The sequence below is a fragment of the Nelumbo lutea genome, chromosome 1, assembly GCF_056320005.1.
Source record: "Nelumbo lutea isolate HS-2025 chromosome 1, American lotus-T2T, whole genome shotgun sequence".
NCBI lineage: Eukaryota > Viridiplantae > Streptophyta > Magnoliopsida > Proteales > Nelumbonaceae > Nelumbo > Nelumbo lutea.
This window is the reverse complement of record NC_142684.1, coordinates 137876396-137889025: the sequence shown is the minus strand read 5'-3', so window position 1 is coordinate 137889025 and position 12630 is coordinate 137876396. Positions and strand designations below refer to the sequence as shown.

The following is a 12630-nucleotide window of genomic DNA, read 5'->3' as shown; positions in this document are numbered from 1 at the left end:
AGCATCAAATTATAGTTTTGGGTAGAAACAACAATTTCTTAACCTGGATTTTATTTGTTTTATAAAAGAAGACGTTTAAGATATCAATCAAAATAGGTTAACAGATTCGAGCCTGGATCTGTTTCTCATGACGCTGGGTGTAAAATGCTATGTAACCCATCCGTGTTTTGTTTTTGTATATTAAGTGTGGTCCCATGTGTCTTCTATATTGAGTGTGGGTCCCATGATTGATTATGTAGAGTTTTAAGTACAGCAAATTGGGATCTGCTCTCAGCTCTCACACAACGCTTCTCACACCGATCTCACAAGCACATCTCCTCATGTATCCGGAGCATTCTCATACTTGTGTGTTATTATATTCATGATAGATATTCCCAATGTATGGTAGAATTTTCCTGTGATGTATGTTCTGTGAGGAGTAGATTTGAACAACAGATCTCAAGGTTTCTAAAACCCATAGAACCATTCTGAGGACCGGTTCGTGGGTCAAACAGTCTGATTTGAATGGATGGCTCGTTCTAACTTAAAAAAAATAAAAAATAGAAAATGACAAAAAATGGTTTAATCACCTGCATCACTATATCGCTGACCAAATCGTAGCAAAAAGTGATTTTAGGATGAAATAAAACCGATTAGGAGGGGCGGGGGTAGATTCAAGCCCATGGGCTACACAGTGGGCCTTGTGTTATGTCAGTTATGATAACATCCTGCCTTGCTGACTCCCGCCACAGGTTTTATATTACGTGACAAAATCAATCACTACCCTCCTGCAGAGAAGTTCTAGGACTTCCATTTCTGTGGTTTCAGAGCCAACCTCGAGATTCCCACAATTTGAGTGGCTCACATAATTTGAGCGGAAATATTCGTGTAGCAACTAATAAATCAAAGAAAATCTATCTGGAATCTAGAAGATGAGCTATTTCTACAAAGTAGTTTTCACGGTCCAATTCACTAAGTTATGGGCCCATGACAAGTGAATATTCAGTGGGCTGTAACAAACTTTTGTCACCACGGGGATCCACGATATTTTCTCTTTAAATTTACACCCATCTGACGGCAGCCATGATCCAGGAATCCATGGGCTTGAATGGTTTTAAAAAACGACTTGAAAATGGAATTATTCTAGTCATTAGTTTCTGGGTTAATAGTTCGATCATCTGATTTGAACAAATGATCTATTTTTACAAAAAAATTAAAAAATAAAAATAATTAAAAATAAAAAATAGCTATAAACTGTCAAATGAGTTACCAGATCAACAGTTCAATTGCTTGAATTAATAAATCATTGACTGATTTAATGATTTTTAGTCAAAGACCAAATTTAGAATAAAACAGAACCGATTATTTAAACGATACACAAACCAAACGGTCCTATCATTCAGGTCAACGGTTCGAAAACCATAACCTGAATCTACTCAAATCCAAATCGCTTGTGATGTGCCAGAATCAACTTCTTACTCGGATCCTATCCCAATAATAGCTTGAATGCACCCTTTAAACCTAGATGGATCCTTGCTAATAACCATTGTAAATTCGACCCGTATTTATTATTTAGGCTGCATTTTGGTAAGAACGGAAAAAGATAAAGAAAAATTGGATCCAAATTGGAATCCGATCCAACCAGATCCAAGTTGGGCTTTTTCTCTTTGGTTCAAAATTCAAGATTTCTTCTGGTTCCCAATTTGTTGAATGGGCGGTTTTTTTTTTCATTTTAGTTGAAGATCTCAACCACCAATAATCATTAATCACATCTCAAATGAATCTTTTCTTTTTGTGGACTACATAGCTCAGTTCTCAGTTCCTCACGTAAATTAGACCCCTCAGATAGATCCGTAAGTTAATCAACGATCAACGGTCCTAAATAACAACTTATGTTTCTAAGATGTTCCGCGTGTCATCCATTATCTCCGGTTAATCAACTACGTATTAAAGCTTCTCACTTTGTCCTCTTCAACTCGGAGAGAAACCAGATCGATTGATTTCTATCTTTTTCAATCGCTTTGTTCTTCCCAACTAAATCCAGTCATGGCTTCTGTAAATAGTGTTGCAGCCCCAAGATTTTTTGCCGTCGCAAAACCCGTCAGAGAATCGAAGACCAGATTATTTAATTTCGGTGTAAAAGGTGCCTCTGGTTCGTCTTTGCAGAGTTCTCCATCGAATTCGAGTTTCTTGAGAGTAAAGAGTAGAGGACGGGTTGTGCGATCCGTAGTAGAAGAGTTCGACGTCATTCCAGTTCGGAGTAGTGTTTCGACAGACCTGCAGAACGGAGTGGTAGCTCGAATTGAAATAGAACAGGAAGGTGGGAGCTCGAATCAGGTCGGTGGGTTCGCAAATGAGGGTAGGTTATCGCTCGAGGGAGCCGGAGAGTTTCAAGGGTTCTCTTCGTCTTCTTCGTCTGTTCTTTCGGATGGGAAGGGAGAAGAGGATGATATTGATAAGTTAATCGACAGAGCAATTAACGCTGCAATCGTTCTCGCTGCTGGTTCCTTCGCTATCACTAAATTGCTCACCATTGACCATGACTACTGGCATGTAAGTAATTCCATTTCGCGATTTGAATTGTAATTACCATACGGGTTTTCGTAATTATAGTTACAAGAACTTAGGCAACCAAAAATGGTTTTCTTTTAGCTCGTTTTTCCCCCAACCCCAAGAAGAAAAAAAAACCTTTTGGTTGGGTTTGTTTCAACGTAAAATGGACGAAAAATTTATCAGGTTGAAACGTGTGAGCTATATTTTCATCCCTTTAAAGGACATCAAAACAAATTAGAAGGGAATGAAAGCTATAAAAGGGGTGGAAATAATAGCTGAATTTTTCAGTCTGAAAAACTTTACGTCCATTTTATGGAGAAATAAACGGAGCCATGATTCTCACATGAACAATAACAATGGAATTCAGCAATTAATTTCCTTTTTCTATTTGTGGAGCAATCTTTCTGTTTTTTTGGTCAGTTGAGGGTCTTTACTTCTTTCTTGTAATTCCTACACATTTCTATTTTTATTCATACTTTTACCTGATGTTTTACATCAAATATGTCTGAGCCTTCCGGTTTTTTTTTTTTTTTTTTATTCAAGGAAACTTCATTACTGATTAACTAAAATATTTACCATGCACAATTTTCTTCTGTGCAAAAGTTTTGCAGTAAAACATGCATGGTATGCTAACTTGTGAGTATTTTTCTCAATTTGGTCTTCGTTCTACTAAAACTGTATGCGAGGAGTTTGACCTTGTTTGTTTCCACCCTTCCTGAAAACGACATAAGAATTATAACTGAAATCAGAATGAACAATTTCTTACTTGATTTTGAACATCAGAACTCATATTTTCTTTATTTCTTAGGGATGGACTCTTTTTGAGATACTAAGATATGCGCCCCAACACAACTGGAGTGCTTATGAGGATGCTCTTAAAACAAACCCCGTTTTAGCTAAAATGATGATCAGTGGGGTTGTCTACTCTCTAGGAGATTGGATTGCACAGGTAAGCCTGTATCTTACAGGAAACTCCTTTTCTTGTTCATTTGTTTATTTATTTACCTTCTGATAATGGTCTTATAAATTTGCAGTGCTATGAAGGGAAACCTCTTTTTGAGTTTGACAGAGCACGCATGTTCAGATCAGGTCTTGTTGGATTCTGTCTTCATGGCTCCCTTTCTCATTATTATTACCAGTTCTGCGAGGTGAGTACTCATAGATGTGTTTCTTAGAGCTGTTTGTTCAACTTATTAGTTGACTTTTTTCTTAAACCTAACAGAGTCTTTTTCCAGGCACTTTTTCCTTTCCAGGAATGGTGGGTGGTCCCTGCTAAAGTTGCATTTGACCAGACTGCATGGTCGGCAGTTTGGAATAGCATCTACTATGTGATATTGGGATTCTTGCGATTAGAATCACCTGCCAATATTTTTAGTGAACTCAAAGCAACATTTTGGCCGATGCTAACTGTAAGAAAATTATTTGCTATCCCTGCTTCCTTTCTCCATTGATTTGTTTTCTATGGGAAATGTTAGACGAAGAAACCTGGTTGTAAATTTTCTTTTTGCACACTTCTCTTATCAAAACCATAATTTTTTGGGCATTGTTTATATGTTTTTTTATTCTTTTCTTCGTTGTTCAAAAGAATGACAGCTTTGACGCTGCAACCTACCATCACCCAAAAAGATCAAATTTTTATTAAAAGCAATGATAACAATAATTTCATTGTAGAATTATTACTTAGAATGGATTCCTAGCATCTGAGCCATCTAAAAATGCATTGAGCTGATAAAAAAGGATGGTCCTCAGGAGTCAGGACTGTCCCAACACTGCTCTTCTTTGTAGGCATTGGTGCTTTGTGCGGTTTCTTATCCATCACTACTTGAGTTATCAGTGCAATAGATGGAATCATGGGATAATGAGCCCAGCATTCCAGAAGTTAGTAAATATCAGATTAATGTTTTAAGGCTTCATGAATAATATAGTATTTTATACCAATCAAGCAATATATGTATATTTATGTATGTATGTATGTATGTATAGAAGTTTTATTTTGAGTCAATTCAATTGAATCTAGGTTTGGGTATGGTAGGTAGTTGATCTCTTATTTTACCCAAGAAATCTAAATGCATATCCTGAATACTCAGTTAAGTTGGTCAAGTACTTCGAACATGGCTATGTATCAGGATATAAGTCCCATATGCTTGACAGATGTTCAGTCAGGAACCTTCTGAATCCAAGTAGAATTTTGAACTTAAAGACTTACTATTTAGACAAGATTAAAGATGGTAAATGTGAACTTATTAGTTAGGGTAGTTTCAAGAAAAGATTCCAATAGCTTTGCCAATGTGCTGACAATAATTGCATTTGGTTCTTTAGTTTAAGAACACTAGTGCATGTATGGGAAGTTATGCAACTCAAACCTAACATATAGCTCTGATATGGTTGGTTTCCCAACTATTGTCTCTGTGAACATGGGCTAAATAATCACATAATGTTATATAAGGCATATATTGCACTTTCTATATGTGTTTCTATGTATGCAGGCATGTACTTGTACATAGTTAACATTCTTTATGGTCATTTCCTTGACAGGCTGGTTGGAAGCTTTGGCCTTTTGCTCACCTGATCACCTATGGTGTGATCCCAGTTGAACAAAGGCTTCTTTGGGTGGACTGTGTGGAGCTCATTTGGGTGACCATACTTTCAACGTAAGTATCTAACAGATTCACTAGGACTGTTGAAGATCAATCAAAAGAAATCTAACAGGGGCATCCCGATTTCTCATAAAAAGATGGTATTAAGTTAGGATAATTAGAAGCACACTTACCTATCTATTAGAAGATTCTATTTATCATTTATTGTTCTTGGTCTGATCCATTCCTGTTTATCAATGTTCATGGATTCAGAGATTATAAGCTTTCCCATCAGGTAGATACAGTCTGGTAATCTATGCCCTCATGCTTTCAATGTGGGGGCCCCACTGCGGCATATTAGTAATTTTCACTATCAGTCTAGGATATACATCACTGATTAAGAAATCATCATCATATTCTTTGGTGATCAGAAGTTATATAGCATTGAGGTTGTTAAGTAGGAGATCTATCATTGCACAATCACAACCTAACTGGAAATATTCTGCTGAAGAGTGAAGAGACCCATCATTGATGGCTAGAAGATGTACAATGGGTAATCCACAAAATAATGTTTCAATTATCTGACTGCAAATTGGGAATATTCTGCTGAAGAGATCATAGTGGGAATGATTAAGGGGGTTTTCTCCAACATGAATCATTTTAGTTGTTCTCATTTCAAGAATGGGCTCTACAAATGGTTTGAATAAACAATATTTTCTTAAAACTAGAAAATATCAGATTTGTTCTTGGTTGCGTAGTGTTTTACTTTTTTTCTAATCCCAACTATATGGTTTGGCTACATAAATCCTGTTTCATCATTCCATTCTATTTAATGCCATGTCCAGTCCACTGTTAAATTATGAGCGTTTAAATCATTTCTTACTATTTCGACCCATGTTCTTTTTCATCTGCTCCTACTTCTAGCCCCCTCAACTTGCAACAGATCACTTCTTATGGGTACTTTCGATGGTCTTCTATGCATGTCACTGAACTATCTTAGTTTACTCTCTCATTTTACCACCTATTGGAGCTACTCCTAGGTTCCTTCGAATGACTTCAATTCCAACCCTATCTTTTCTAGTTTTTCCATTAATCAATTTTAGCATAGCATTTCTGTCACACTCATTTTTTTGGATATGTTGCTTTGTGATTGCCCAACATTATGCTCCATAAAGTATATCTGGCCTTACAACTGTTAGAATTTTCCTTTTGATTTGTATGGTATTTGCCTACCGCATAAGACTCTAGATGACCACCTCCATTTTACCCATCCTGCTCTAATTCTATGGGCATCATCTTCCTCAATCTCTTCCTTGTTATGAATTATTGAACCAAGAAACCGGAAAAGGTCACTTGAGTTATCTCTTGGTCTCCAATCCTAAGTGTACCATGATTTTACTCCTCTTATTATTAAATTTTCACAGCATATATTCTATTTTCTCCTACTTATTTTAAAATTTATAATTCTAAGGTATCTGTGCATAAACTTAATTTTGCATTTATCCTTCATTAGTTTCATTGATTAAAACAGTCATGGAAAACAACAAGCACCATGGACCTCCTCCTGAATATGTTTAGTCAATTCATCTATGATTAGTGCAAATTAACAAGGGTTAAGTGTTGAACCCTGGTGAAGAATCATAGTAACTGTAAAATCTGGTGTTTCTCCTACAAGTGTTCTAAAATTGGTTGTTGCATCCTTGTACATATTCTTAATTAGGTCTATGTATTTATTTGGGATTCCTTTCTTTTCCAAGACCTATCATATTGTCTCTCTAGGGACACTATCATATTTCTTTTTGTGCCCTTTGTTTATACTTCATACCCAATTCCATTCATGTGTGAATTGGAAATATCCATATGAGCTTTCAAGCAGATTTGTAAGAGGATCTATGGGAGATTTTGGTGTGTGTGCTACACACAAACAGTAAGCCATATCAACTATGGAAATGCAAACATGTTTTCATTGCTTTCAGAAACAGAGTCGTTTTTCTTAAATCAAATTGGAAATATTCACTTTATTTTGAGAACACAAATGTCCAATAACACAATTTTGTTTTATTGGTTGATGTGGCATTTTCTAGAAAGAAGAAAAAAACAGTCATGTAAGAGAATAACTCCTAAATTGTTGACCTCCTAATTATGTGACATGTTAGAACAAAATATAATTGATTCCTTTGGCATGTGCAAGTAGGAGATATCCCCTTAAAGTTTATCAGCAGTATTTGTTGATGTCTGATAGAAATTGGTGATTTGGGTGGTCACTACTCTCAGGCTGGGGAAACCGTGGGTATTTTGGATCTCCTTGGTTGGACCTATTGCATTATGGGTGCTTTGCCCCTTCATTCCTTTATGTGCATCATGTCAATGTCCATGCTATTTTATATTAACTGAAGGATAAAGAAAAAAGAAATGGATATTAGTTGGATAACATCTCCGCCAACTATACTGACGCATTATCTTCTTGGATATATGCCTAATTTCATGACCTTTTTCAATTTGTTAGTTATTCAAATGAGAAATCAGAAGCAAGGAATTCCGAGGCTTCCTTAGAAACAAAATCCATTTCTCCATCACCGGGTGCTGAGGTACCGTATTGGATCTTTCTTACTCTTTCCAGGTAAAACATGTTAGAACAGAAAGCTGACATGCTCATTTTTCTGGCTTTTAATTAGCAGGAATAGATAACAAGGGGAACATAGTGGATCGTAAACAGTAGCTGAAAGAGTGATCTTCAAGTCCATTTGGTAGACTCTAGCTCAAATTCAAATTGTCAGTGGTGAGGTGATGCAGCCGGAGGAATTACTATAGTTCATCCACCTATAAGACATGTCATCTGTATGTGATGTAAAGCTATATCCCATTTTTATCCCCATGTATGAAGGGCAATTTTGTCCTAACTTAAGTGATCAAATGTAACAAGGTCATGATAATGGAATATAATGGAGAGAAATTTCTTTCAGAATTATGTTTCTGCTTTGGTAAATATAACCCTTACTTTTCTTTGCTGCATCATTACATGGTCTCTTTTCTTCAGAACGTGATACAACTTTGAAAGTATTTAGTTCTCCAGCTTAAATGTATTTTGACTATTTTCTAAAGTTCTTTTCATCTTTACCCCAGCATCCAATCACTTAACTGCCAATTGGGTGAACCACCGTGCGTCTGCTCCCATGTCCATAGGCCATTCGGTAGTATGTACAGCAAATGAAATTAATTTCCAATAACATATTTTACTAAAATTTGAAATAACATTCAGAAGAAAAGGATCAAATGCAATGGTATATGGTCGTTTGTTGGAAGATACCAGAGCACAAGGAAAGATTGATCACCTCATTACCAATAATCCATGCATGAACACCTTCCACTCCTAAAATGATGAAACCGGCGCTGATCTCTAACAACGATTTCACGATTATATATCTTGGATACCATTTTCATGAAAACATGACAGTCACTGCACATACGAAGGTTCTTAACCACATGAAGAGGAGTTCCATGTAAACTGTTAATAAGACCAAATGCAATGGCCAATTTTTCACTGTGATGATAAATTGCCACTTCCTTCTCTTCATCATCCATGTCGAACAGCACCAGCTTTTTCTGGGGCACATATCCCATTGACTTCAGCTTGTCAGCAATTTCATTTAACATGTTATGGATCTCTTCCATCCTTGGATGTGATCTATCTCCTACAAGGAACTCATGAACTGTGTCCCCCAACTCAATGAAACTGAAACCAGGTTCTTTCCTTACTTTGCCATCGTTCATCATCTTCCTGATCATGACTGCATCGCTGGACCGACCTACTGCATCATATATGCTTGACATCAAGACATACGTGCTACTGTCGTTTGGGTTAATTTCGATTAGTTTGCGAGCTGCAAACTCACCAATCTCTACATGACCATGTATTTTGCAGGCTCCAAGCAGTGATTTCCAGATTACATCATCAGGTTTTATGTCCATATCACTGCATATTACCTTCTTTGCTTCTTCCAGTCGTCCAGATCGGCCAAGAAGATCAACAATGCAACCATAGTGTTGCAGTTTTGGTGTCATTCCGTATACATCCTTCATGGCAGCATAAAAGCCAAGACCTTCATCAATTAGGCCTGAATGGCTGCAAGCGTTAAGGACAGATGCAAGTGTAATGTCATCGAACTCTAAATTTTCTGCTTGCATTTGAGAAAATAGCTTTATGGCATCCTTTCCCCGGCCATTGATAGCCAACCCAGCTATCATGGCATTCCATAACTCAACGGTTTTATCTTCAGCCATAGTGAAAACTTGCTGAGCGAGCTCTATACATCCACATTTTGAATACATGTCTATGAGTGCGGAATTAAGGGTAGCATTCATCCCTATCTTTCTTCTTTTCGCATACGTGTGAATCCATTTTCCAAGACCAATAGCTCCCAAATCTGCGATTGCAGGAAGCACTGTCACAACAGTAACATAATCAGGTTCAACGTTCTCTGACTGCATTGTTCGAAATAAATCTAAGGCATCTTCAAATATGCTCTTTCGGACCAATCCTGCGAACAGGGGATTCCAAGAAGCCACGTTTGCTCGAGATGGGTTACTTTCAAAAACATGTACAGCTTGCTCTAAGCAATCACATTTCGAATACATATCTATGAGAGCTGAAGACAACAGACCATCCACCTCTATCCCTGCTTTGAGAATAAAGGAATGAACACATCTACCCAGTAATGCGCAACCCAAATCTGCAATTGCCGGAAGGATGCTCAGAGAAGTCACTTTGTTGGGCATTAACGCAGTTTGATTTAGTGCATCTATAAAGGTCTCGAGTGCCTTCTCAGAGAAACCATTACGTGTGTAGGAAGTAATCAAGGAATTCCAAGAAACAATATCGCGTTCAGGCATCTCATTAAACAGCCCCACTGCAGCCTCGACATCCCCTTGTTTTCCATATCCAGAAATCATAACATTCCAAGAAACTACATTTCTCATTGGCATGGAGTCAAATAACTCTTTGGCATCATGCATCTTTCCAAATTTTGCGTACCCATCAACCAAGGTGGTCCAAGAAACAACATCCCGATGAGGTGTTTCATCGAACAATTTACGTGCATCTCCTAAATCACCGTTAATAGCATAAACATGTATAAGAGAATTGATAAAATAGATATTAGAAGAACCCAATTTAACAATGTAGCTATGCAGCTGTTTTGCTTCTTGAACTGTATACCGATTTGAACGAGCCTCGACAAAAAACGAAGTGGCTGGGTGTGGTTCCTCGACCACTAACGGTGGTTTACCAGAGGCGCGCCTAAATGGAGGAAGATTATTTACCACTGAGCGAGTATGGAGGTTACCACCTGGACTCGTCGGGCGTATGTTTGAATTTGAAACATGAGAAGGAGCAATGGTCAAATGGCGAATGTTTACGAGGGTATTGAAGATGAGTAACATGAGATGCAGTGGCGGGAAATTACGGAGAGGATATGCAACCACAAAAGCTTTACTAAGAGGAGGACGGACAACTCTGCGACTACGGGACTGCGATCAGTTGCTGGAAATCCATTTTGATTTATTTTGGACCGTCTGATCCCAATCAGAAGTGGGTCCCAACGAATTACAGGAAGAATCCAGGTTCTGGGTTGGCATTACTTGTCTCGTGTCGTGTGTCAAGCAGGTATAGTAAAACCATAAAAACCAGGATGAATGAGGGCCCAGATCTACGATTCTGCCGTTCTGCGTATAAAGGGTTCTGAGAAGGAAAGCCCGAATCTTCGAAAGCGCATTAGATATCTGGGATCTGAGATATAGATTTTAATGGCAAAACTAGAACTGTTAGAGGAGAGTAGGAAGAAGAAGAAGAATCATGGATCTACAAACTTCTTCATTTTTGTTGACTATCTGTTCCTCTTCATTTTCTTCGGGTTCCTGGGTTTCTTCCTCTTTAAGATGGCCGGGTTCTGATCTCACCAGAAAAGAACATGAGATACAGGGAGAGAGTGTGAATTTTCTTTAGCATTTTCTTCTGGATCTGATGGTGGAACAAGGTAATTGATTTTCTTCATCGTTTTTCTGCTTCTGATTGTTATGTACTACAGCGAATTCATGTTTCTGACTAGTTATGCCTGATTCAGTTTACCGATCCTAGAAGTTAAGGCATATATTTGCATTGTCGTAATATGCTTCTTGATATCAGCTTCTTGTTTTGTGATTGGTGTATATAGACTATAGAGCTTCTTGTTATAATAGCTTTTAGAGCCGGATGTTTCATTTTCAAAGGAGCCCTTGATATTTAGATCTGCAACGTTCAGAACTTTTAGTCTTTACGCTGAAAGTGCTGGACCTCCAGATTGCCTTCGCCCAATGCCCACTATGCAGTCAGCTGTCCCTGTTTGTTTCTTTGTGGGTGAGACTTGAGAGTAATAAGCCAAAGACTGGTTATGAACTTCGGGAGGGCTTTCACTCTGCGGCTTTTAGCTTTGCAAGGTGGAGGCGCCCCCTGAAAGCCTATAAGCAATGCTTGGTAAAAGAAATTTTAAAAGCCAGTTTTGACCATCATACAGCTATTTACACTGCTCTCCATACAAGCCTCTCTCAGTGGCTTCTTCAAAGCAACTGATCCAAATAAGCATCTTCAACTCTTAATAAGCATTATTCACCAAGAAGCCCCAATACATGACCTATTTTATTTCTGTAACATTGATGAATGATGTGGTGAATGCAACCACCCAGTAGGGGACCCTCTGAATTAATGGCATTATTAATCCTTCAGTTTACGTCATCCTTGTATGCCACCATGTGTTGGTAGTTTTTTCGAATTAAAGTTAGGCAGTTCAGTTAGCTGTTTAAACTTTTAATTTTTAATACAGGACTTGCTCTGATGAAATTGACTTGTTTTGAACACCTGGGAAGTGGGAGGGTAAGTTGAACCAAAATTTGTTTCGAACATATGGGGTGAATACAGGAGCCCTATTGGGCTCCAAAGTCCAAGCAATTTTTCCATGTAGAAGATTCCTGGCTCCAAAGTCGAAACAATTTAATTTCCACTGCTGGTGCACCCATGTTTCTTTGGGGGTTGCAATGGTTGCAGCAGATGTGAGCTATCAAACTGGTTTCTGATCAGGTGAGGCATGAAGCTTGCCTATATGACTTAGGGTCCTATGCTGTTCTATCCATGTGGAAGATTCATGCAATTAATCCAGTGCATTCATCAGATGGGATCATCTAGATTGGCCATGCATTGAATCCTTCAGTCCATGTCAGGTCTATTTCAACCTGGAATGGAGTTTTGCTTGATTAATAATAACCCTCTATTATTTTAATTTCTAATTTAAAAGTTGCCATAAAAGGCAACTTATCCAAAACACATTTTCCATGGACCTAGGATGATGAGAGGAATTCAAGAACTTCCTTTTGAGATCCAAACTAACTTTCCATGTGGAAGATTCATTAGTTATTTAGTTATGTAGGAAAATCACTAAACAATATAAAAGGCTACCTAATAAGCCTATGGTTAGAAGTATATGAGGCCATGGTT

At 37.8% G+C, this 12630-nt stretch overlaps 1 protein-coding gene and 1 pseudogene across 4 annotated transcripts; one reads left to right on the top strand and one right to left on the bottom strand.

The window, feature by feature from the left end:
- Positions 1-1723: 1723 nt before the first annotated feature.
- On the top strand, positions 1724-8073 carry LOC148877857 (uncharacterized). Of its 2 annotated transcripts, none has more exons than XM_088945243.1 (7): positions 1724-2532; positions 3341-3481; positions 3567-3680; positions 3768-3941; positions 5068-5183; positions 7615-7696; positions 7787-8073. In XM_088945243.1, exons 1-7 carry the CDS (start codon positions 2026-2028, stop codon positions 7790-7792), a joined length of 1140 nt encoding a protein of 379 aa, XP_088801369.1. In that variant the 5' UTR covers positions 1724-2025; the 3' UTR covers positions 7793-8073. The 2 variants fall into 2 exon arrangements, with proteins under 2 accessions (XP_088801369.1, XP_088801361.1); XM_088945235.1 differs by having other exon boundaries at positions 7784-8073.
- LOC148877856 (pentatricopeptide repeat-containing protein At1g08070, chloroplastic pseudogene) lies at positions 8040-10694 on the bottom strand (annotated as a pseudogene). Of its 2 annotated transcripts, XR_016099341.1 has the most exons (2): positions 10324-10630; positions 8040-10210 (listed from the first exon to the last, which is right to left on the bottom strand). The product of XR_016099341.1 is annotated as a pentatricopeptide repeat-containing protein At1g08070, chloroplastic pseudogene, transcript variant X2 (transcript). The 2 variants fall into 2 exon arrangements; XR_016099340.1 differs by having other exon boundaries at positions 8040-10694.
- Positions 10695-12630: the final 1936 nt, after the last annotated feature.